General features: G+C 40.9%; 1 protein-coding gene across 2 annotated transcripts in view; it reads left to right on the forward strand.

The window, feature by feature from the left end:
* EMCN (endomucin) overlaps nucleotides 1-24,659 on the forward strand; it is a 55,597-nt gene that overhangs the window by 20,710 nt on the left and 10,228 nt on the right. For both annotated transcript variants that reach the window (XM_055795231.1, XM_027787742.2), the window contains exons 4-10: nucleotides 52-165; nucleotides 7,083-7,199; nucleotides 13,608-13,640; nucleotides 16,658-16,711; nucleotides 18,300-18,395; nucleotides 20,094-20,118; nucleotides 21,104-21,165. In XM_055795231.1, coding sequence (XP_055651206.1) covers nucleotides 52-165; nucleotides 7,083-7,199; nucleotides 13,608-13,640; nucleotides 16,658-16,711; nucleotides 18,300-18,395; nucleotides 20,094-20,118; nucleotides 21,104-21,165 — 501 coding nt within the window. The remainder of the gene's footprint in view (nucleotides 1-51; nucleotides 166-7,082; nucleotides 7,200-13,607; nucleotides 13,641-16,657; nucleotides 16,712-18,299; nucleotides 18,396-20,093; nucleotides 20,119-21,103; nucleotides 21,166-24,659) is intronic.

The raw sequence follows: 24,659 nt of genomic DNA on the forward strand, positions 1-24,659 counted from the left end.
ATGTGTGTATACAAAATTGAGGAAATAATCTGAATGTTGTTCCTTTATTAGACTCCACACCTTCTTCACCTAATGCTACACAACAAATAACACAAGGTATAACAACACAACCACCAGTAAAAGCGACCACTACAGCAACAGATAAAAGTGACAGCACAACAAACAGTAAGTGATAATTTAATTCAGCCATTCTGATTCCTTGTACACTACATTTCTATAAAAAAGGTGTGGAGCAATAAAAGGAGGTCAGAAAGAGTAGTTTGAATTATGAATTTGGATGTTTGGGGAAGTAGAACTATTCATCTTAATATATTACATATTTTTAATAGATCTTGCCCTAGAATCTTAAACAAAGAATATTATACCTTTAATTTGTAGTGGAGGTGATCTGAAACCATTACACAGGATTTTAATCTCCCTGTATTTGAGAGAGATGGATTTGGAAGGGATTAAAATTTTTATTTTCTTCTGTGTTATTTTCTTCTGTGTTTGTTTTTTTTAAATAAGTATTTGCTTGAAAATAAATGATTCTATGTGATTGGAGTGGTGTCAGAACAGTCCCCTTTGGGGTTTTTTTATTTTTATATATGTTACAGTGGTACAATTAATTATATTCAGCATTATTATGAGTCACAATACTGAAAGCAGAGAGGTGGTACTAATTACTCTGCATCAATCTTAGAAAATACTTTTATCCCCCATAAATCTTCATAATAATGCATGTATTGGCCCAGTGCATCAAACTGAATTCCAGAAAAAGAAAATGAAAAAAAACCAACCCTTTTTGTAAAAATCCCACATATCCAGCAAGTAGCTGGATTAATTTAAACAAGTTTAACAACCAAAAGGAGATCAGATAAACTTCAGATAAAATTCAGGCTCATTTTTTTGTCTGTAAACTGCACTGTAAATGTTTTCTTAAGTCTTTTGCTCAAGTGGAGTTTTTAAATATTTGAATTATTTATATTTAATTGACTCAAAAAATTAACAGTAAATACTCCAGATATTTAACTAGGCAGTCAGGGATACACCAGCATTCTCAGAACTGATACTTAGAGCATACTGAATTGTGACAAATGATTAGAATTTGGCTTCTCTTCCCCTGATTTCCTTGTCTAAAAAGGGACACCTATGAAATGGCCTGAATGATTTCTTTGTGCAAATTCTTTTTTAAAGCCACCGCTCGCAGACCTGAGCCTGCTAAGCTGCCTAGAGAGCAATCACCTTTTCACTTAGTGGTTACGTCTTCTACTGATGCAGCTTTCCCACTATGCTTGGTGTAGGGAGTAGTGTGATTGCCAGCCTGAAGTCTTTTGGTTTGGGGCTTGGCTTTTAAATGCCAGTATCGGTGACTCACAGAATACAGTCTGGCCAATACATAAGCTCCTGAAGTGATACTGAAAGCCACAAAGAATCTTTTTAAGCTTGCATTTGTGACCCTGTGGTTCTGCCAAAAGCCACCAGCATGGCACATTGTATTACAGATGCAATTCCTAGTCTTTTTTGGTTTGGCGGAGGTTCCTGGCTTGTGGGTACCAGAGCAGCACAGCTGCCTGGAACTAAACCTTGGTGACAGGTAAAGCTCCTGGCAGAAGAAGGCAAGCTAATGAGGAAAGGCATGTCTGCCACTGCAGCTTAGCTCTGGCCACTGGTCTGCACTGATGCCTCAAAAAAAGGGTGCTGGGAGTGCAATGATGCTGGAGGTACGATCGGTCTGGGCATGAAGTTTTCACCAATGTGCTTCCTTTCTATTCCTCTTGTGTTCTTTGTTCAGTCCCTAGTTGCTTAGAGTTTTTAAAACTCCTGATTTAAGCTAGAAAAAAGACCCAAAACTTGTGATAAAAATGGCTGATAAATGAACCTAAAAACAGAGCTTACCTGCCTCTCAGTCCCCTTTGTAAAAAGGAAGACCAAATAAGACATTGAGAACTGCCCTGCATTAAAAGACTTAGTATTTTGTTTCAATGCTAGGTAGTGTTTTGAAAAACTGTGTATGTGAAAACAAATATAAGTGTTTTTTAAGACAAAATTCTGGGCTACCTTTCAAGAAAGTGATACCCTTGGCTTCAGCACAACAGAGTGGGATGGGGGACAAGGTAGTGGCTTTGGTACTGGGCATGGCACAGGGGCTGGGCAGTTGCATGGCCAGCCCTTGCAGAAAACCCACAGACCCTTCAACCACCATCTGGCTGCTGGCTGCAGCCATCTCTCTGTTTCCATCCCACATGTTGGCACAGCAAAGTGCTGTTTGCTTCATTGCATCTTCCCAGCCCCTGCCGGCATCCCCAGCAGCAGCACAGGGCTGGGGGAGTAGTACTTCCTGAAGCGAGCACAGACATAACAAGAGTTCTGCTCTCAAGAAGGACAGGAGAGGAACATTGCTACTCTCTCTTTCTTTTTCACTGGCACTCACTTCTCCCCCTTTTTGGGCTGGCTGTATAGGACTAAGACAGAAATTGGCAGTGCCTTTATGACACTTCAAAATTTCCTTTACTACACCTGATTTTTCATAAAAAGCAGGCACCTCTTGTTTTGTAATGGAGGCCATTGACTTCTCTGCTTCAATCCCTGCTAAAAGCTTCAGCAAACGGTCACATTCATGTAGCAGAGATTTGACAGGGCTTCCTGTCTATGTTATAATTTCTCCAGCTGCTGTCACCTTTTATTACAGATTCAGGAAAAGCCCCCAGTTCTCCATATGCTGTGAAATTCTGCAAACGACTTTCTTTTTTTTACTTTTTTTTTTTTAAGTCCTCAGTATTCTTTTCCTCTGCGCGACATAACTATAATCTCTCCTTCTTTGCCCTCCTGCCCTGTCTATTATATTGGAAGCCAGAAATTAGACTTGTCTCCTTAACCTTCTGATTTATTAATATAAGAGTTCAAATCCAATAGTTCACATTTAGTGAGAGAGTGACTTCACTTGTGCAGTCCAGGTCCCGAAATAAGAATTTATATGGTGCTAAACTACAGCAAGTTGCATCTGCAATCAGAATTTCATATCCTGGAACACTTGGAGTTATCAAAGAGAATACAAAATGAAATGCAACAAAAAATTATGTTCTTCCTCCCTCAGATATGGAGCAAGCATCTTATGCAATGTCAGTGCTCAATGTATTATACGTAAGAGTGGATTTTTGGCTGTTGTGTTTCTGATTTATTTCATGCTGCTTTCCTGGATGATGATTATTGTGGTGCAATGAAATATTAAATATTAAAAAGTGAGAATAGGAAAGAGCAGAAGAGATACTTTTTCTCTTTTTATCAAATTACTTGTAATTACAAAGGAAGCTTTACTTAAAACTACCAGAAGAGGGTATTGCTCAATTGTCCTCAGGTTGTTACCACGTTATAGGTAAACACTGAGTGTAGTTGGCTGCTGAGACATGTTAGGCAGAGAGATGTTTTAAAACATACATTTTTAAATACTTGGGGGTTTTTGCGTACCAGAAAAAGTAAAGCTGGCAGACAGCAGATGCAATCAGCTATGGGTGTAAACATTAAAACTGAGATCTGCTTGGTTACCTCCCTAGCCAATTTCCGTTCCTCTGAATGGGCATGCAGTTGTATTGGTTTTGCTGCGCTGGGATTTTTCAAAGATTTCATTAATGCATTCATTAATGCAAATTGTTTCTCAGGCTATTGATTACAGGGGTGAGGCCTGTATCTGTCTTTATGCTAAAGAGACAAGCTCAAGGGAGAATGTTTAGCTTCCTATCTGACAAAGCCCTCGTGCTGGCATTTTAACATGGTTTGGGTGCAGTTCTTCTGCCTAGTAAAGGTATTTCCTCGATTCATTGATTGGCCAAGTAGGGTTGTAACACATACAGTTGTCTAAATTCTCTGCAGTGCGTAAAATATATGCAGAGTATTTACTGCTTACTTGAAGCATCTTATGATTTCAAAGCTAGTTAAGTAATAGCCTGCTGTAAAGAAAATTTAAAGGACTGTTGGATAATGCCAAAACATATGTGGATTATATGTATGTTAAGTAGAAAATCATGCTAAGATCAAGTGAGGATATGTGTCCAATTTCAGCTGGTTAAAGAAAATGAAGGGTTTTCAGAGCACAAAGAGTAAAGAAATACCTGAGGCTCAGAGAGCAGCTTTGCAGAGCAGCTTCAGGTTCCCTGCTGTTGATTATCCCTTTGACAAATACGTGTAACACACTGTCATTTATCTTATCAAAATATGCGCAGGGAGACCTGCATCACCACCAGGCAGTTCTGCCGCTGCAGCAATCATCCCCATTCGGACATTTTTATTCATAATCAGCCGTTGACAACAAACGCATTAACTGATGATGTGAGTGCCTTTGCAGCAGCAGCAGCCACCCTTCTCTGCCGTGCTGCTTTTCTGTGAGTCCAGACCTCCCCTGCCAGGCAGGCAGAAATCTTTGCTGCAGCTGGCTGAGCCAAAGCGTGATGAATTACTGCAGCGATGTGTCAGTGGGGACAGCAGAACTGAGTCACCATGTGCCTGCGCAGAGTCCCCCGCCCGTTCCTGCACAGAGTACAGGCACCGCAGCAAGTCTCCTTGCGCTGTCTTCTCCTGTTGAGATCAAATTAAACCTTGCATAGATATGAGTTATGTCAGTGCTGCCATAGTGTATGTGAGCAGTGGCTGGATACGGATACTTCTGTTTCCACAGGCTTTTGGCACAGAAGCTGTTCGATGTGTTATATGTGTTAATGGTAGAGCCTATGCTGTGTATTAGGCATGAGGCTTGGTTGCTGCTTAAAAGCTGGTTCAAAGCTGCAAGTCAGCAGAGAATTGGGTTGCTAGGATTTAATCTTACAGTAGTACAGTGGAATTAAGGGAACCTTCCTCTCCAGTTTGCATTTTTTCATCTTGGAGTTGGAGAAAAATGGCACTGACTTGTACTGTAGCACATCCACTTCTCCCCTTGACACTGGGAGCACAGAGCCTATTCTGCAGTCTTACTGAAATGCAACAAGCTGCATTCCAGGCCCTAAGTAAAAGTGTGAGTCATACCTGGTGCTACCCAAGTCCCAGGAAGAATCTCACCCAGGCTGAATTAAAAAAAAATTAAATGGAAATGCTTTCATCCCTCCTGATCCCCCACGGAAGCATATCCAGTGCACAGCCTGTGTTCCTGAGAACGATCTGTTCTTGCAGCTCCCAAACACAAGAGGAGCACCCAGGGCTGAGCTGCTGCCAGGACTAATAGGACGTCTGGAACGTGTGATCCTCATGGGAAAGCAGCTCTCCATAGGGTTGCAAGGCGACTGGCTGCCTCCCTCCTCAGCTCTCCCACACGCCTGGTTGTTTTGCAGTGTTCACAAAGTGTGTGTTCAAATGCCTCTGCACATGAAGGCTTACTGTTATTCTGGCCTTACTTTTCATTGTCCCATGCAAGCTTTTACTAACTTATCAGGGAGCCAAAAGACAGTTGCTGTTGCTGTTACAAGCCCATGCATGTTAAAGGGAGAGAGAGGTTCTTTGGATTTCTTACCTTTTTTTAAATTAATCTCAGATTCAAATTCAGCACTTAAAATTTGACTCTAAAGCAATCACAGTAAGAAAGAAAAGTGGAAAAAGTTTGCTTTTAAAGATTCATGCAAGGCTTCTATGATGACAATGCAGGAATTACTAAAGTTCTCAGATCTCTGCATTATACCATTGTAAAAAGTGAGGTAAGGGGGCCTTTTACACTTATTTCTACTGCAGATTAGGCTTGCATAATGAAGGGGTACAATGTTGAGGTTTCTGGAGGGAGTTGACAATGAAATTACGGTTCTCATCACTAGAATCCCAGTGAAAGTTTTAGGCATTAAAGCTTGGTTTGCATATTTTTCAGTACAGTTTCCTTCTATGTCTTGATCTTCAAAGTTACCATCCCTGGCTGTCCAGCTCCTCTCAGTTCCCAAAGCTGTATGAATCCCCTGAGTCCAGTGGCTTCAGCTCACTCTTTCTTAGCTTGTTGATTTTTGAAGCTTGCCTCTCCAAGGTATTGCACTTAATAAACCAGAGGGGAAGGGAAGGGCCAAGTTAAAGGTGTGTGGTGGTAGAACATGGAACTTTGGGTGTTGGGGTTTTTTTCCTAAGAAATGGGTTCTTTGAGGGGCCAATCTGGTAATCAGAATTTCTGCATAAAACATGGGATGAAGCATTCCTCAAGATTCACATGTTGTGTGTGAATGGTGTTGCACTCGTTTGACTAAAACGTCTTGAAGTTGTTATGTTCCAGTGTTTGAAACTCATATGAAGAGGCACTGCAAGTAGTTTACAGCTCAGTCACATCTCTGATTTATATCAGAAAGGAAGCATAAGGTTACTCTTGGGCACCCATATGTTTTATTCAGTAGGCACTGTCCTGCCTGTTGTTATGCTGAGGTTTGAGCGTAGACGTAGGAATTATCAGCTGTGCTGGAACAACTATCAGCTATGCTGGAACAACTGAAATTCTTTCTTGTCATTTGGTGACCTTCAGTTCCACGGGCTCAGGTGGTGCCCTGCACCATCGTCTTGGACTCAACTTAGGCTGCAAATCTTGTGACACAGATGGCCTTGATTCTCTATTGACTGTGAGAGAGCAGAAATAAGACACTTTCATTTTTCATATGTTAATTTTCAGGGATATATTATTTCCTAGGCCTTAACAGCACAGAACGAAGTAATTAACTCTGCGCTTATTTACAATCCCTAAAACTTTTTATGATATCACGCTATGTGACAGTTGTGGCTGAAACATGCTGCCTTTTTTTTTTTTTAATGAAGGTTAAAGATAGAGGGCAGTAAGCTAGCTTCGCTTCTGCTCATGTTGCTGGTGGTGCAAGACTGTCTAGTTATTTTGGGCTCCCAAATCAAAGCTCTAGGCTGTCTGCTGGCCCAGATGTGAGGCTGTTTCTGGTGCTAAGATGTTCTTTAAAGATGCCTTGACTATGCCAGCAGTAACAACTCCGTTGGGATGGTTCATTGCTTGTCAAGCAGTTACCAGAAGTTGTTTCTGGCCTTAAGTCTCTTCTATGATGGTGGAAACATTTGTCTGAGGGATGGTCTAAGATCTAATACAATGCTTATGCAGGTGTATCTAACCTGAACATCTGTCTCATTTCCAGCTACACAAGCAAGTGGAACACCATTGGCACAAAATGAGAGTTTGGGTGCTTCAACTACTATGACATCGTCTTTTACAATCTCTCTGCAAAAAAACACTTCTGCTCCTGGAACCTCAAGTAAGTCTTGAAAACATACACTCTGTTTTCTTATACAAACAGTTAAAAAGATGCAAATAGTTTCAAATCTCTTTTTCATTTGTTGTGCATTGTTCTGTAAGGAGGGCCACCTCCTTATTCATGCAGGGTACACTGTGTCCGTGTCATCTAGCTATGAAGTTATAATGAGTGATGGGTGAATTTCAAAACATTCAGTTGGGATACTCAATATCATTACAGGAAGATATAAATTACAAAAGATAATAGCAATCTTTATATATGCTGTATGTGGTCATTGTGTAGCACAGACCGCCAGAGGAGGTCATCAAGATAAATCCTCTGGCTGCAAAGCAAAGGAGACAAAGGAGAAAACAGCTATAATTTTTACAGTTTTTAATAAATCTGGAGGGCAAGTTAATGCATATTACCAATTAAATGATATTGTTCAAAATACAACATGGTCACATACAAGGTCAAAAAGATATTAATCCTTCCCAACTCCAGTCTGCTTTTATTGTTTTTCTGGGTGTGTTTTTGTGTGTTTATCCACTAAGCTACACTGTGGTGAACGTAGATGCCAGATCATATGACTGATAATTTCTTATGCTTCTAACTGGCTTATATTTCCTAGACTTTGAAGAATCACTTATTCAGGGTTTTTTTAAGGTCTCTTGAGCCTTCACTTCACTCAGTACTTTCTTTCAGCTACTCGTGTGTAAATCCAATAAGGACACAGATTTTGTTTGCGTATCCCAATTATTATTAATGTGTAACATCCCCCAAGGGATACAAGACTTTTTACAACCTCTGGATTGTGTTTGTGGGAGGTAAGCACGCATGTGTACTGTGATTTCTTCCTCATAGAGGATGAGATTGGATATAAAGGTGGTGTAATATCACATGCTCAGTATGCACTGAAATGCTTAGAAGCATGCAAGAAGATATGATAATAAGCTGTCTAAGGAAGCTGGGATTTTTTCATTTTTAATCCAAGGCCACTAGTTTAGAGAGGATTCTTTGCAATTATTTCAATAAGCCTATGCTCCTTAATGTATATATTGTGGTCTTGTAGTTACCTGATTATCCTGTTAGGTTTGGTGTCTTTTGGCACACACATGCACGGTATGGAAAATGTACCATTGGTATACTGCAATAAAACAGTAAATTACCATGTTTTTAGTTGAAAGGTTCCCTCACGCAGGTAAATTCTCCAGGTTGAAATGAAATTGTAACATTTATCTGGCTATGGATCACACATTGAATTACCTATTGCATTGTTTGTGCAGTTACATTTTACATCTGACATTTACCCAGAAAGTTTTACAACCTTCCTTGGGACTGTTTGTGAAAGTCATCATCTTACTCAGCTCACCTTGCTGTAAAAACAATAAATGTTCTTGAACTCAGGGACTACCTGAGATGCCAGTACTGCAATTGCCTGGCTGAGAAATAAAGGCCCCATCTATCGAGGGGGAGCGAGTCTAGGTGCTTGGCATAGCCAGTACTTTGAGTTCCCATAAATCTGCCATTTCAAAATCGCTTCTTCCTGTACCATGATTTCCACATTTACACCTTTCCTGTCTCCTTACAGCACCAGCTCCTTGCTTCTTTCTTGCAGCTTAAATACACAAGAAATCCCATTACTCACCCTGATGACTTAAGTAGCTTACTGAATGAATGCACCTTTCAGCCACCCTTGCGCCCTTGTTCTCTATGTTAAAGACTTTAAGAAAAAATTGTTTGATTCCCTCTAAACAGCTTTTTTCTCTTATACGCAATCTCTCAGGGCCAAGGGAAGCCATATGCTACGCCCTAATAACTTTTAAAGCAATGCAAGTGTGAAGCCGGTTGTTTCACTCTGTGCTGAGACTAGAAGAAATGCTGTCTCTCTCACTGTCATTAGATTATTTTTTCCCAGCTCTTTCAAATTTCACATTCAGGGACTTACATAGGGGTTGGATAGCTTTTGTTCACCAGATCAGCGGCTGGTATGCACAGTGATGCTGGTGTTGCAGCCCACAGGGGACAGCAGAGATCACAAGCTGAAGGCACCCAAGCCACAGCTTTTGCGTGGGAGCTCAGGGGAAGACAAATTAATGTGAGATTGATCCAAAACAGAACGTTTCTATTTGGTGTACTCAACCAAAATAATTCAGCTGGCTAACCTCAGTGCAAAATAATATGTGTAGGTTTGAGTCCATTTTTTTTTAAAAAGGCCATTTTGGTGAAAATTTCCTTTCTTGCTGTAGAAAAACAGGGTGGGGAAAAGCATATTTTGAAGAGGAATTTCCAATCAGCCATATCAAAAGATCAGAGTGTGGGATGAGTGCCACAGTGAGCTGGAGAGCAACTGAAACGAGTGGGAGAGCCTAGGAAAGAACTTGGAGAAACATCAGAGAACAGTATTGCTGTATTAAAGAAGATTGAAACCACCAGCCATGGAGGAGGGGCTGCATAGTGCTCACCCAGGCTAAAGAAGGCAATAGAGACTGTTTTAGCAAAGAGAGCAACCTGCATGCGTGCCATTGACACATACACTTCCTCAACTTTAACTCTGGCTGCACGTATAATATACCTCCTACTCATTCTCCACCTCCACAGATGATTGCTTTTTAATATTTAATTTTCTTCTTTTGTTTAATTAATGAAAAATAAGAAATTTAATGGATCAGTCAGAGTCTAACTACATCTGAAAAACTACAAGTAGTGTAGTTTTTATTTCTGTGACCTAAACAACAAAAAATCCGTAAAGCAGTATGAGCTTAAGTTCACCCAGCAGGGTGATAAGATCAGAAGATCTATTATAATAAAGTGTCAGATGAATCAACCTGCTGCATCTATTGATATCTTTATTGCACTCCTCCAATTATAAATCCTACTCATTTGATTCACAGGAGGCATCTCCCTAAGAAAAATTTCTATGAGTAAGACAATGAGGGTTTGACTCCTTCTGTACACAAACTGTGTAGGAACTCTGGATAGTGATATTAGGTAAAAATTACCTACCATATCTTCATCTTCTTCACAAAGAGAGACACACAAAAATCAAAGTGTCTGGGAGATGGAAAATATAGCAAAGCCTTAGTTAACGCAACTACAGATCTATAGCATGGTCAGGGCAAGGAGGGGTTTTGAAGATCTTAATTTTGCTTTGATTTATATTGTGGTATCCCCTCTGAGTAATCAGCCAAATTTATTCATTTGTTTTGCCAGTGAGCACAGTTTCATGTGGCTGCCCTCCAAAAACAGAAGCAGCAAACTGCAGGGTATCCAGGCTGCTTAGGTAGCAGTCGTTGGAGAACAGAGTGGGGAGAGGTTATTTATTGGTCTCTTTCTCCATCTGTCAAGCTTCTAACCAGCACTGAACTGACTCAGGCAGGTATTTTCAAATCAAACCACTGTCACGCGCCAAATTTTTTATCCTTTTCCTCCTTACTGAACAACGAGGATTCAGCACACCCAGTGTTGCACACCTCACTTTTCATGATGAATCTGGAAATCTTCCCAGATTATTTATGCAAAGCATCTGCCCCCTAACTCACAGCCCCAGAGGATGTGGTAAGCTCTGAAGAGGCAGCTAGAACAACTACAGTAACTATGTTAGCAAGTGAAATGCTGCCTTTCCTTCTACCTTTCCCTTTTTTTTAGAACATGTGACCCCATCACCAAAAAGGGCACTGGATGGTTATTTAGAAAATGCAAACTGAAAGCACCTGCTGAACCATCTCTGATAAGCACAGCATTGTGTGGCAGGGCTGAGCAATTTCTGAACAGAGGGTGAGCTGGCACCTTGCTTGCATACTGGAAGCAAGGGGAGAAAAAGAAAGGCATGAGATTTTTCCTATTTAATTTTTCATGCTTTAGCTGAATCTGGGTGACATATCTTTGCAAAAGATGCTTGTTTTATTGTGTGTAGATGTGTGAAGTTTTTGAAAAATAACATAAGCTCAGGAGGCTCCGACAGTCCTTGAAGGAAGGACAGGGGGCTGCTTTCATGTTTCCTACCTGGGATCATTTCTGCTGTCTGTGTTTACTGAAGTGGCGAGGTCTGGCCAGGGCAGCAGCGTGGGTTTGGGTTGTGCCTATGGGTACTGAACCACAGGTCACCCAACCTTTCCTGTTTGCAGAGCCTGTCACCTGCATACAACTTTGACAAACCTTAAGTCTCTGGGGTGAACTTTGGCTTTACATGCTTTTTCTGTTTATTTTTTTTGCTCTAATCTGATCCAAGATGGTTCACTTTGTTGGTGAGAATGAAGGGAAAAAGTATAATTATGTTATAATCCTTGTGGGGGGTGGGGGGTGAGGGTCTTAGGAAAGCTCAGCTCTCCTCAGGCTTGGGAGACAAGGTTTGAGCTTTCATAGAGAAGTGACCTATTTGTAAGACTTGACAAGGTCTTCTACCTTTCTCCAAGGATATGCACACACAGGGCTTTACAGTTTGGTGTATTTTTTCCATGGGATCCCACTCCTTATAGGTTGAAGGAAAGGCATTATTTGGGTAACAAGCAACCATATATTTGGATGTTTCCTTAATGCCAGGTATGTGTCCTGCTGCATTCTGCACTGTTATTTCAAACCTCCTTTGACAGGCGAATAATTAACTTCAGGAAAGCTTTTCCTTGGCTTTTGTTGTGAATGTTGCCCAAACATGCTATAAACATTGCCTAATGAATCATCACAGGGATCCTCTCTGAGGAAGGTGACATTGGTTTTTGCAGATGGACTGAGGACATGATAAAGGGCTTAAGAAAGAAGTCTCCTCTGGACCCTAGGAAGCCAGGGCAAGATAATTGTGTACCTTCAGAATATTTAGCATTACTAATATTTAGTATGTTCAAGAAGAGCTCTTAACTGCTGACTTCTAAGCACTTGGCTTTTCAACCTGAACGTGCTTTTCATGCATATTTGTGATCAAAATGCAGTTAAAGCTCTGTCAGATATATCATTAGCAAAGTTTTTATTTGCACCCCAGTGGCTCAAGTGATCCATTTTTAATTGGGTGTAGAGAGGAGGAAAAACAAGAGCAGCCATTCTTGTTTTCAAAGTACATTCACAGCAGTAGAATAATGTGCTTCCCTTCTGTTACAGCTCCAGTGGTAGTAGCTGTCTTTGTACAAAGCATCAGTCCACAGCGCAGAAAGTGCAGCAAGGGCATAACGGTGGATTTGTACTCCCTGGGGATCCCGGTTGGAGGAGGAGCACTGCAGCCCAGGGCACTCAAGGGAGAGGCTCGATGCCTATCCAGAGTTACAGCTGTCACACCGCTCCATCTGTGGTCTCCCAGCCTGGAGGATGTGTTGGTGTGTCACATCCTCCTGGGGAGCTCCCAGGGCAGGGTCAGATGCACTATGTTCCCCACAGATGCTGTGTCAGCAGTGAACCCTGAAAAGAACCAGTGAGGGGGCTTAAAAGCCCTACTGGTGCCCTACAGTCTAGAGAAAGGTGATCAAACACTGTAATTTTAACCTTAAAATAATGAGCAGCTGCTGAGGATATAGTCCCTGAAGGATTTTTTTCCATGGTAGCTCCAGTAATCCAGTGTGAGAGGCCTCCTCAGGCAGGCAGAGTGCCAGTCACTTGTCCCTGGCAAGAGAGTCTGTCTTGTACAACAAATGTTTTGCTGCTAGTTCATGCAGGTGGATAGTCTTGAAGACATGGACGAGTTAGGTGTCCAGCTCCCTTTGACTTTAGAGAGATCACAGAAGAGATTTAATGCAACATAATAAAAATCACTGTGGGAGAATTGTCTGTGGTTAGCCTCCAAGTCTCAAGTATTCATGGTTGCCTTAATTTCCAAGCCTGCTACAATCTAGATGCACAAAAGCAGCAGCACACTAACTAAAAGCTAACAAAAAACTTGTGAAGTGGCTGGGGGAAGCTGACAGTAGTGAGCCAGTAAGCATGGTGTACAGCACTCTGCAAGGTCCATTTCTTCCTCATTACCAATGTCTTTTGCTCCTGCTGCTCGGCAGTCTGCTAGCCAAAAGCACCAAGATAATTAATGAGTATTCATTTTTAAAGGATTTTGTGACACTTGAAGACATGTCTCAATTAGGCATTTGAGTTTCTTTTATTAAAACACTTATTTGCCAGTTTAATGCCAGCTATTCACTCCCAGGCACTTATTTGGTTTTGGCAGGAGGAATGTTTTAGGAATGTATCAATTAATTTGGGATTTTCTTCCTTTGAGCAGAATAGCTAGCGTAGGCTGAGCTTTGGATTCTACTCCCTTTTATAATGGACGTCTGCAGACTTTCACAGCTCAGATTTTCTGGGCTTGGGAACAGTGTCAGTGTGTCTGTTCTGGGGCAGCATTTCTTGTGGGGTTACTGAGCACATTGCTGGAGTCTGCCAGTTTGTATGCTGTGAAGGATCTGGACATCTAAAACAGATACTAATAAACATGTTCCTTCTGTTTTATTGCAGGCCTTCACGTGAGCTCCTCAACAGAATCGAAAAGTAAGAGCAACAGAAGAGTGTGCTCTGTGCACACTGGTGAAAAGGGCTGGCGTGGGGTGGGAGGGGGGCGGCCTGAGGAAAGGAAACATTCAGGGAACAGGGAGGCTCTGGGGGAAGAATGAACCTGAAGTGTAGTACAGAGAAGCAGAGGAGTGATGCTCAACTTGTAGCAATGAGTAAGTTTGCTGTGATTTCAGATGAATGCCATGTTGGACTATCAGATACTGAAAAGAAAACAGGGTGGGAGCACAAAAAAAAATTCAGGCCTGGTGTGCTGCAATGGGAAACTGATATAAATAGAGTGTTTACCAAGGAGATTGTTCTTGTCAGTGGCTCTTATTCCTCGTCCTGTGCTTAGAAGCAGCAGGTCCCAGAGTAAGGCAAGAGTTTCCTGTGCTAGTGAACCTGTAGGGTCCCATTTTCCTTTCTCTGGGCTTATCAGGAAACAGTTTCTTCTGTACTGATCCCTGCAGTTCTTGCTGCTGCTGCCAGCAAAACCTGCCCCCCTGTTACCGTGATGGATGTATTACTCCAGTGAATTGGTATTCTGATCCCAGACATTCCATAGCTGGAAAATATCTTCCAGATTCACTTTCCAGATTCAGAGAAACTAGACAGGGTGGGCTGGCTTGTGAGAAACTTTAGTGAATGAAGTGGGTAACTGAGTTAGAGGTTTTAATTCCTTAATCCATTTCGTTCATTCAGTAGTGCTTCTTTATAGCCATTGTATTTCTTCTTGATGGTCTCAAGTAGTTAAAATATTGTCCTTTTCTGCATTACTCACATCTTGGTCATTTGTAACAGAGAACTAGGAAAACAACCAGGATTGGAATCCTCAGTTTTTCTCCTGAGGAAATGCTGCACAATGCAGGGATACACATTCATGTTTTTCAGTGTAATTTGTTTCTGTTGACATTTTCAGTCAGTATCCAGGATAACTCATTGCCATGATAATTGCCTGCTTGCCCTGTATATCATGTAGTATATCAGGTAAAGTAGCAAAAAGGGCAGTAGCATTTCCCTGGGAAATCTAAAGCAATCACATGGAGTTATGAATTCAAAAGAATTATTTCAATCACTTGATGATGGCTCACATTTTCCATTCTTACATTATCACCCCTCAGCAGACAGGCACTATGGGAGAGAGAACTTCTGTTGTTCTTTTCTGTGATTTTTCAGAGATAAGGGTATCAGACAATGATTGTTTCCTGTGCTATAATATCAGAATGTCTTGGCTGTGGCTGTTTTGTTTAGTCATCACACAAGCACATAGTAAACGATCATTTTTCCCTAGGAGGTTTCAGACTTCAGCTAGAAAAATGAAAGGGGGTCGGGGATAGGGGGTGGCAAGGGAAGAAAAATAAACAGAGAAGCTAAACAATCCATCCAAAATTCACACAGCTACACGAGCAGAACAAAAATGAAAACACGGCGCTCTCAAATCTTTCCCTTTGCACTACCAGTCAATCCAAATAAATTTTTAAGTAGGACCATGTGGCTCCTAGTTACCTGGAAAATCCAGTGTACTGGCATATCCAGCAAACCTATGGAGAAACTGGCCCCTGGCTGTTCTCTGCTTTTCTCCTCTTGCACCAGTAGACAATGTACTTTCACATATCTGAACAGACTAGTATGTTGTGAGAATGGGAATATGGACAAAAGGAGAACAGTGGAGAAAAAGCAATCACCAAAACATTTCTCAATAGCAAGCTCGAGTTTAAAATCAGTGCAGCAAGGAAGAGGGAGTCCTGCACGGTTAGGACAATCAAACCTTGTTTGTTACTCTTAATTCAGCGATCTAGAATTACAAGTACTGTCTATACAAAAGCCTCTGTAAAATTAGGGACGTATCATTCAGAGTCTTTGGAGAACAAAATTGTATTCTAGGTCTCAAAATTACCCTGGGAAACTTGTTTTAATGACTCAATTTCATAGCTTCCACCCATCAATTTGAGCCTTCTTCTGTTCTTTGGAAGAGGAACTGTGCATCTGTACAGGTATGAGATATGAGTGGATACCTAAACAATGGATCAGAGCCTCCAATAAAACCTCAGTGGCTGCTCTCATGTTCTAACTACTTATATATGGAGTTATACTCTCTGCTAGGACCCCTGCTTAAGAGACCACGTTCCTCAGGAACCTTTCTTTGAGAGCCATTCTGATATTTAAATGAGCAATGGAACACTTGGCCTTGCATCACATTTTTCCAGCTGGTCAGCTTCTTCAGTGGCAGTAAGCACACATCTACTCAAGCCTCTACCCAATACAGAACACAATCCTGTGTGCTGTATAATGTAACTAGGGCAGCACCGATGTCTAGTTTATCTTTTTTCTCTCTGGAAGTTCAGTGATTGTTTTTCTACAGACTGTATGCCACAAGGTAATAAATATTTTGGGTTGTTGATACCTGACAGAAATTCAGATTAGCACCTGAAGGTAGAAATGCATTCCTTTAAACCCTGCCCTAAAAAACACCCCAGAGGCTGCCAACACTTATTGCTGTTCCCAAATGTGGCAGAGAGCATGCACATCCCTTTATAACACTCAACTCTCAAGAAAATCGCTAGCTACTAATATTGCAGTTCTTTGGACTTCTTAATCTACTATTAGCACTTTTTTTTAATCAGCAGTGAAATATTTTGGTCTTTCTTCTTTTGGGGGCAGGTCTAACTTTCACTCTCTTGCTTGTTTATTTGCTTGTGAAGAGTTCTCTCCTAATGTCAAACAGTACCTTAACCTCCTGAAAGTGAAAAAGTTTGTAGCTTATAACCTGTAAGCGTGTGTTTCTTCTAGGCAACACTAGATAAACTTTTCCACCTCTCTTGCCAAGTCATCCAGGTATTATTGAGAAGAACTATACCTGTGGAGCACCAAACGCTCCAGAACAGGGGCCACAAAAGTTGTTTTGGGAGGGTAATTTTGGGGAGGGGGTGGTGTTTGGGGATTTCTGACAATGACATGTTAGTTCTGGCAATAACATGTTAACCTGAAAGGCAATATTTCTTTTGCAAATCTAGCTTTTGACAGTCCTGGAAACAAGAAAGTGCCAGGGAGTGATACCCACTATTCTAGTGAGTGTTCCTACTTCATTGTCCCGCTTTTGAGTTTTCAGTCCATCAGTTTGGCTTTTGATGAGTGATTGGAGCAGCAGAGAAATGAAGCTGGCAGTTTTATTTCTATGCTTACTAGACATAGACTCTATAAAAAAATTGGTTTAACTGTTACAAAACTCCTCTCAAAGAGAAACAGCTTAACAAGGTGACACCACTGTCATTTGAGAACAGCATGATAATTCCCAAGGATTGATTTGAAGTAATAAACCGGGGGGGGGGGGGGGGGGGGGGAGGAAGTGAACAGAGTCATCTCCTGTGAGAGAAGACAAAAGGAAGCATATGAAAATGTTGATCATATACCATTATGAGTACATAGTATATGAATATATTGTTATGAAAGTATTATATGAAAATCTTGTTCATATTGTCATGAGAGACAAGGACTAGGAGGGAGTCTCCTGAAGACTCTTCAAGCACTTGATATTTGCATAAGGCATGTTTCTTAATATTTTATTTTAGTATTATGCATCTCTAGGGCAGGAGTGTTGCTGCAGATCTGCTATTCCCACCCGAAGTACTGGCTTAGCAAGATATGTTTGATGTTTTCCCACTGCAAACTAGTCTCCAGGTTCTTCCTCTAGTTCCATCGATGCACGTGCACATCTATATGAATATTCAATATTAATTGCATCAAGAGCCATCAAAGATGATACTTCAAAATACCGGGTGGCCATTATGGCTAATGCTGTGGAAGGCTGCAAGAATGCAGCTACAGCCTCCCCTGACACAGGGCTTAGGCCAGCAGGCAAGAGAGAGGCTGTTAAATGTGGCTGATAGCTGCCAGAAAAAAAAGACAAATAGGGAGAAGCTGAGCTTATATATTTCCCCAGGAAAGCTTCTCTTCATTACATAATTCTTTCCTTTTTGCTTCTTGGCTGGGAAACACCTGTCAGGAAATGGCAGATGGTGGGAAATAATAAAAGGAAAGAAATGTCCTCATTTAAAAATGAGATCTTGCATTTTCTATCCCTGGTTGTAACTGCTGTGGGGAATGTTACTGAATTATGTAACTCCTCAGTGTCTTTCTGGGTGTACAACTTTAAAAGAGGAATAATCGCTTCAGTTGCTGAATTTCAGATGAGTCTTGTTTTCAAAAAAGAGGAAAAAATAAATTGCATGTATCAAAGATTTATTCCTGAAACACGACTGTTTCGCAAAACCTTTGGGGGCCACCAGCACTGGGGGTGAATTGTGCATATTTTGATCAAGACTATGGTGATCCCAGTGGGCCAGGTGCTAAAACTTCACTCTCCTGCAGAAAAATGGGTGAAACCAGCTCTACAGGGCAGCGCAAGTGTCAGGGAAGGACTAAAGGGTGGGGGAAGGAAGGTGTCTAAGTCCTCCCTCCACAAGGGCTGTGAGCCTGAGGCTCAGTGGGTGTGGGAGGAGTAACAGGAGCAGCAAGTTGCCCTGTTCCAGAGGAACTGCTCATGTTTGGTGTTGTAGAGCTGGAGATGCCTCTCGCCTTTGTGTGTGTGACTGCCTGTACATGAAGGCAATGCAAGCCAGGGGCAGCAGGCAAAATTATGTTGTCCCTCTTTTCCAGACATCATCCTGCCAATTGTCATCGCCTTGATAGTCATTACGCTCTCTGTATTCTTGCTGGTGGCTTTGTATAGAATGTGCCAGAAGAAAACTCCAGGTATTTGGTTTGCTTTCTCTGAAGGTGGGGGAAAAGTGCTTTTTATTATTATAAGATCTCTGGGGTTTTTTTTACATTACCTCAACCATAGATGTTGCACTATGATAGGAAAGCTTCTTGTATTTCAAAGATTTTGCCTGAAGTAGGAAAGTAGCACTTCATTTTCAGAATCAGTAGGAAGAACAGAGGGAGCAAAAAATCTCTCTGATTTTTTGAGAATGTATAATGCTGTAAAGCTTTTTGTTCACACTTTTGCAGCTACAAAGAATTAACAAACAGCAGTGCTAACACAATCAGTCAATTGGGCAGAAAAAGACAGTGAAAACTAAGTTTAGAGATATTGTTTAACAAAATTGCTCTATTTATTTTATCTCTCTTCTAGATACAGGCAAAGAAATATCAATGCTTTCTTGTAGGAAATACCTGATATATACATACATATACACACATATAAAGTAAAATTTTCCAGTTACAGTATAATGTACATGGGAACAAAATCCTGAGCAAATAGTATTTTCAGAAACAGTTGTTTTGACAGAGCAGCTAAAGTCAGTATCTGTTTCACTGCTGTCCATGAAATACTTAAGATAACGGGGTATAATTCCGCTAAATTCCATTTGCCAAATGTTTCAAAGGGTTGCCCAAGTAGGCCACAGGCAAGTGTAATTTTCCATTAAGTGAAAACCCAGATCTGGATCTAAACTGTGGGTTTTCTCTCCCTGTGAGCTGGCATGAGTTAGGAGACCCGTGCAAAGCTTCAGCTGTGAAATCACCAAGCCTTTGAAATATAAAATCACAACAAGGTGTTGAAGCTGTACACCAAAGCAAACAGTGCATCACAACCAATTTAGCCAATGACATGGAAAACCAGACACAGATAAACAGAGGAAGGTGTGGTTTTTGCTTAGGAAATTACTAAATATTCAGAATCAAGAGATAAAGATAGGAGGTGAAGAACGTTTCCTTGCCAGCCTCCCAATGTGCATATGCCAGCAGGCACAGTACTAGCAAATTCACTTGGAAGCAAGAGTAGATAGATATCTGTGGTGCTTCCCATAGCATTTGCCCAGGTCTATCCAGTGTGCTTCCCTCATGGATGGAGAGCCTGTGCCCAGTGCCACAGGGCTAGAATTGGCTCCATGTCTCCAATGTAACCCCCTGGCCCCATATATCTGTCCACACTTGCACATAAGAATAAAATATATTCACTGTATGATTAATTTTGGGGAGAAACCTGTTCCTCATCAACAGGGATGACAAGCTCTGTTCTCAGGTGTTGTGCCAGGTTAAAGCCCCCAGAGCATACAGCCTGGCACCTTGTTCCCTCATCCTGTATCTTTTAGCTCAGTTGTTATGTACTCAAGAACCATGGCATGCTTGCCTCCTTTGTGCCAGCCATCTGCGTATTTGAGAGCAACAGGGAAAAACATGCTTCTGTTGTGCTCTTGTGCAAGTCGCATATCATTCTCCCTAGTTTCTAGAAGTATTGATTTGAGCAATATCAGTTCACTTTCATAGATGAAATGGTTATCTTTTGGGAAGATGAACTAGAACAGTAACAATTACCATTCAAGCTGGTTGAAATGCAATATTGCAAAATCGCAACTAAGCCTTCTGCTAGCAACTGCAATTGCTGTGTTTAAACATTTACTTGAGTTCCAGCAGTCAAAATGACACTAACTTTGTTCCCTCTTCCAGAGAGACAAGAGAACGGCACTGAACAGTAGGTTGAATCCTGATTTTCATTGCTTTGAGATCTATCATGGGGCACTTGTGAATGCAGCAGATTCCACATAAGATTTTTTTTGATCTTGCTCTGTTTAAACATAAGAAGCAGTGGCCGGCCCGAAGACAAATATCCTGTTAAGTGATGCGCTTGCAGTTATTACACACCTGTATGCATGATAAGCAGCTGTTCCAGCATGGATAGAAATGTGATGGCTCTCAACCGTTTTGCAGGAGATCCTTTTGAAATCAGTAAATGGCTTATGATGTGCCACAGGGCTCATTCACCCAGTCTTTCTTCTCTTTTTCAGTTTTTCCTCGATTGATTTTTTTTTCCTCCATCCTTTCCTATCCCCCTTCTCTTGTTCATCTTTTCTCTCTTCAATTATTCTGTATTATTTTTATTTTTCTCATATTTCCCATTATTTTATGTTCCTCTGCCCCATCTTCTCTCTACTAGTCCATTTGCAGAGGGTCAGTTAAAACAGTATTGGCATAAGGAGTTTGAGGAGAGTGAAACTGAGAAAGATCCATTAGAAGATACCTGCTAGAGGCCATTGAGTCTGGCTGTGGCTTCTATGTTTTGTATTACCAAAAGCACCATTTGGGCTGTTGATTTACTTGCTAGCCCTGACTCCCTGAACATCTGAAGTGGTCCTTCTTGCATTTCAACATGGCTAAAAGCTTTGTATTGGCAAAGAAAAAAGATGACTCCCCTCTTTTTCACCAGATGTACTTCTTCTGTGGAGCACTAGATTGAACCTGGAGTCATGCAACTTGATTTGTTAGATATTTTAAGAGAAAGGTGTCTTTAGAGGTATTGGTATATGATGTTTTCCACCAGCAAGACTTAGACAGGATCCCATGCAACACCCATTTCAAGTGCATAGGTGCTGCCTTCTCCAGATCATAATCTTAGAGGTTTGTTTGGCTGACCAACATACATGCTGACTGTCTGCTTAAATGTTTTCTGACTTCAACAGGGCCCAGTCAGATAAAGAAGGTGTCAAACTTCTTTCTGTGAAGACCACTTCTCCTGAGACTGGTGAGTTTCCTCTGTGTGTACATCTGCCTTCATCTCTGAGCACAGAGAATAGTAGTTTTGGGATGTTGTTTCCAATAGCAAAACCATCTTCAGTTCCTGCCAGGTCAAAGTCACTGCAAACGATTCCTTTACAGTGCAAATCTCCAGATTGCCGGTAGAGCTGCAGTGCAGCTGCATTGTGTGTGGTATCAGTATTTGGGAGTGAGAAGTATGACTGGTTTAGGGACAATATTTTTTTTAAATCATTTAGTAAGTGATCTACAGCCAGTCATGTTCAGGAGTAACTATATTCATTATATTTATCAGCTAGATCTGGCTATACAAGGAAGTTTTAGGAATCGTAATATCCCAGGGGCCAAAATGTTTCGGACTCGGTGCTGTAGGTAATCAGGTCTCTGCTGGAGTTGGTGTTGGCAGTGTTCAGTCAGCCCTGTACCCAGCCACCCTTTGCATTCAAAATCCTATGCAGTTACAGGTTCTGCAAGAAACTGAGCAGCACAAAGTAAGACTGAGACAGAACAAAATTCTGACCAATCTGATTCCCAGCTATTCGACAGCAACAACAAAAAAACCCACCCATACACACACACGAAAAATGAAACCTGTCATGGCAGAGCTACTCATGATGAAACTTTCCCCCTTCACCTGCTGAAGTTTGCTTCCTCAGTCAGGTAGGTCCCACCTTTGCTCTCACCGCATCCGCAGAAGTCCTCCAGGAAAAACAGCCCCTTACTTTATGCTTTTTTAGGTATAAAACACCCTTTTTTACAGTTTTTGGCTGTCTGTTTCCCCTACTGACATTTCAGAGGTTTTCTGCTAGCTGTTCTCCCTTTTCCTCTAAATTTCTCGGGAAGTCCTCTGAAATACAGCACTTGATCTGAACTTCTACTTGCTGGAGGGGCACAGTTTGGACTCTCAGGCCTTCTTTGCAACTCCCAGAAACTTCTGCACAATCCAAAAGACCCAAAGGGCAACCCTTGCAACAAACCAGAGTCATGCAGGGTCCCTGCAGCCTCACTGACAGAGTGGCATGCTAGGAGGCTAGAGAGGGAGGAGAAGGGCCTGCACCACTGCAGGGTGCATCGTTCTTCCCCACTGCTGCTAGGCAAATGCAAACTACACCTTGGCACTTTAGCCACTGTGCTTTGGCACTTAAGTGACTGCACTTCAGAGCTTTGTGATTTGGAAATGCTGGGGGGGGGGGGGGGGGGGACAGGTTATATGTCTTTGGGAATGGACATTTAACTTTATTTTAAGGGGTATGGAGTTGTGTGTATGTTTTCATTTAAAATCATAATCTTTTCTTTGAAAGCTGAATGAAGTCAGAAACTGGAATTCATAGACATTTTTTTGATTGATTCTGCCCTCTGACCAGTTTCAGCAATAAAGTAACTTTATTGGCAGCAGCAGAATTATTTGTGTTTTATAGCAGGGTAAATGAGAAAAGACTCAGGCTCACTGTTTCTTTCACATGATGAGGTTGGGTGCTTGTTAATCAGTTACTGTTTCACCAAGTATTCGAATATCTTCCATCCAGAGGATTTTTTATATTCTTTTTTACTGAAATATGATGTATGCATGCTATAATTGGAAGGTATGAGTCATAACCACTTAGAAAAAAGATTCTTGCCGCCTTCTCATTAATACAATTCATATTTAAACTAGCTACCATTTTCTCTTGAGTTCATACGTCTTCACGTTTCAAAATTAAACATGCTTTCACAGAAATTGAAGTCCTGTTTTTCCCCAGGTTTTTAGAGACACTTCTTAAAATAAAAGCACTCTGAAAGAAGAGCCCATTTTCTTACAGAAATATTTCTCACTCATACAGGTACTTTTGAATAAGTTAGGATGCCTGCCCATTTGAATAAGATTTACTTGCTTCATTAAAAGCTCTCAGGAATAAAGGCAAGTTTTTCTTACAGTAGAGATACAAACTTGAGAGATGGTCCTTCTTACAACTGCTGAAAACCATTGCACTGTGTAAAGTGCTTTACGTGTGTTCTTCTTTTGCCTTTTTAGACACATAAAATCCAGCTCATATAAAAGGTGAATTAATTGTCCAGCCATTTAGAAAGTGTATGTTGTAGATGCCTTTGATTGTACATATCAACAAAACTACAAAAGGTTTTGACTAAAACTAGAAAGCTCCTAAGAGCAGCCTTACCTTTACAGATAGACCTACATCATCCTCTATCAATAGGCTGTTCAGCTGCCATAGGTCAAGCATGTATGCAACGAAGTTCTGCTTTGACATGTGTTCAGATTAAGCTTTATTATAAGTATACATTATTTTTTACTTTTTATTCCAAACAGAAGATTTTGAGATTACATAATTTGTTAGAAATATGTAAAAAACATATATACAAAACAAATGAGGATATGACCTGCGAACTGCTCAAGCAGGCAACCTAAAAAAACCCTGTGTCAGGTTGTGCATGATATATCTTGATCAAAGGCTATGGTGAATTTAATCTTGCCTTATTTTATCTATCTAAAAACTAAGCTGGCTGCACAGAGTCAGTTGAAAGAGATGTATGTGTCCAGAGGGCTATTTATCCCGTCTGCCTTGGACATATTTCTTGAACTGGAATGAGCGAATGACTGACCTATGGAGGTCCATTGACTACTGAAGGATCCAATGTTAGGACTTCTAAAATTGGGTTCTGGCTGTAAATTGAAAGAAAAAGGAAAGACTCCTCTTTCAGAAGCACAGCTGAATTAAATTTCATCAAGAATATTATTTCCAATACCTACAATTAATGTGAAAGAATACAGGAAAATAAAACAGTGTTCAATTAAGCCTGGACTAAAGTAATGGTTTTAACGGAGCAGTATCATCAGGAACACTAGGTAAAACTGAGCTTTAATATTCTCATTTTTTAAAACTCTTCTTATAAAGATAGAGCTGCCGATGGCTATAAGCTCTAAGGCAGAGTTGAGAACTGATGTAAAATAAAAAGACAAAACTAAACATCTTGGATTTTTCATGTATGTTTGCCAGTGAACTGCAATACCTGATGTAAGATAAGCCTGTACTTGCATTTTTTGTGAAAACTCAGCTTGGATAAAAATGCTCAGGAAACTGAATAGTCTTGAAAGTTTTACACTATGCAATTGCAGGACTTACTGCAGCCATTATGTGTTCAATATACAGGCAGATTTAGGGTGGCTTTTCCTAGGGAGAATAAATGTTCTTTTACAATACAGAGCTCTAGAAAGTCTACCTGCAAAAAATATTTCTTATTTGAGATTCAACATAGCCCACAGAATTGCGTGTTTGGCTAGTCAGTGGTAGATATGTTTCCTGAGAATATAAGATGGAGGGTTTTACTTGATTACTAAGAGATCAGTTCCATCATCCATGATATTAATGGTAGAGTATTACCTATCTTGAAAACAGAACTAACTTCTGTGAGAGTTCTTGTGTATTTCACTGAAAACCAGCAAAGGTATTGATCACCTTTCAGGACTCATGAAAAATGTTGAGGGAT

This window comes from Falco peregrinus, chromosome 2, assembly GCF_023634155.1.
Source record: "Falco peregrinus isolate bFalPer1 chromosome 2, bFalPer1.pri, whole genome shotgun sequence".
Classification (NCBI taxonomy): domain Eukaryota; kingdom Metazoa; phylum Chordata; class Aves; order Falconiformes; family Falconidae; genus Falco; species Falco peregrinus.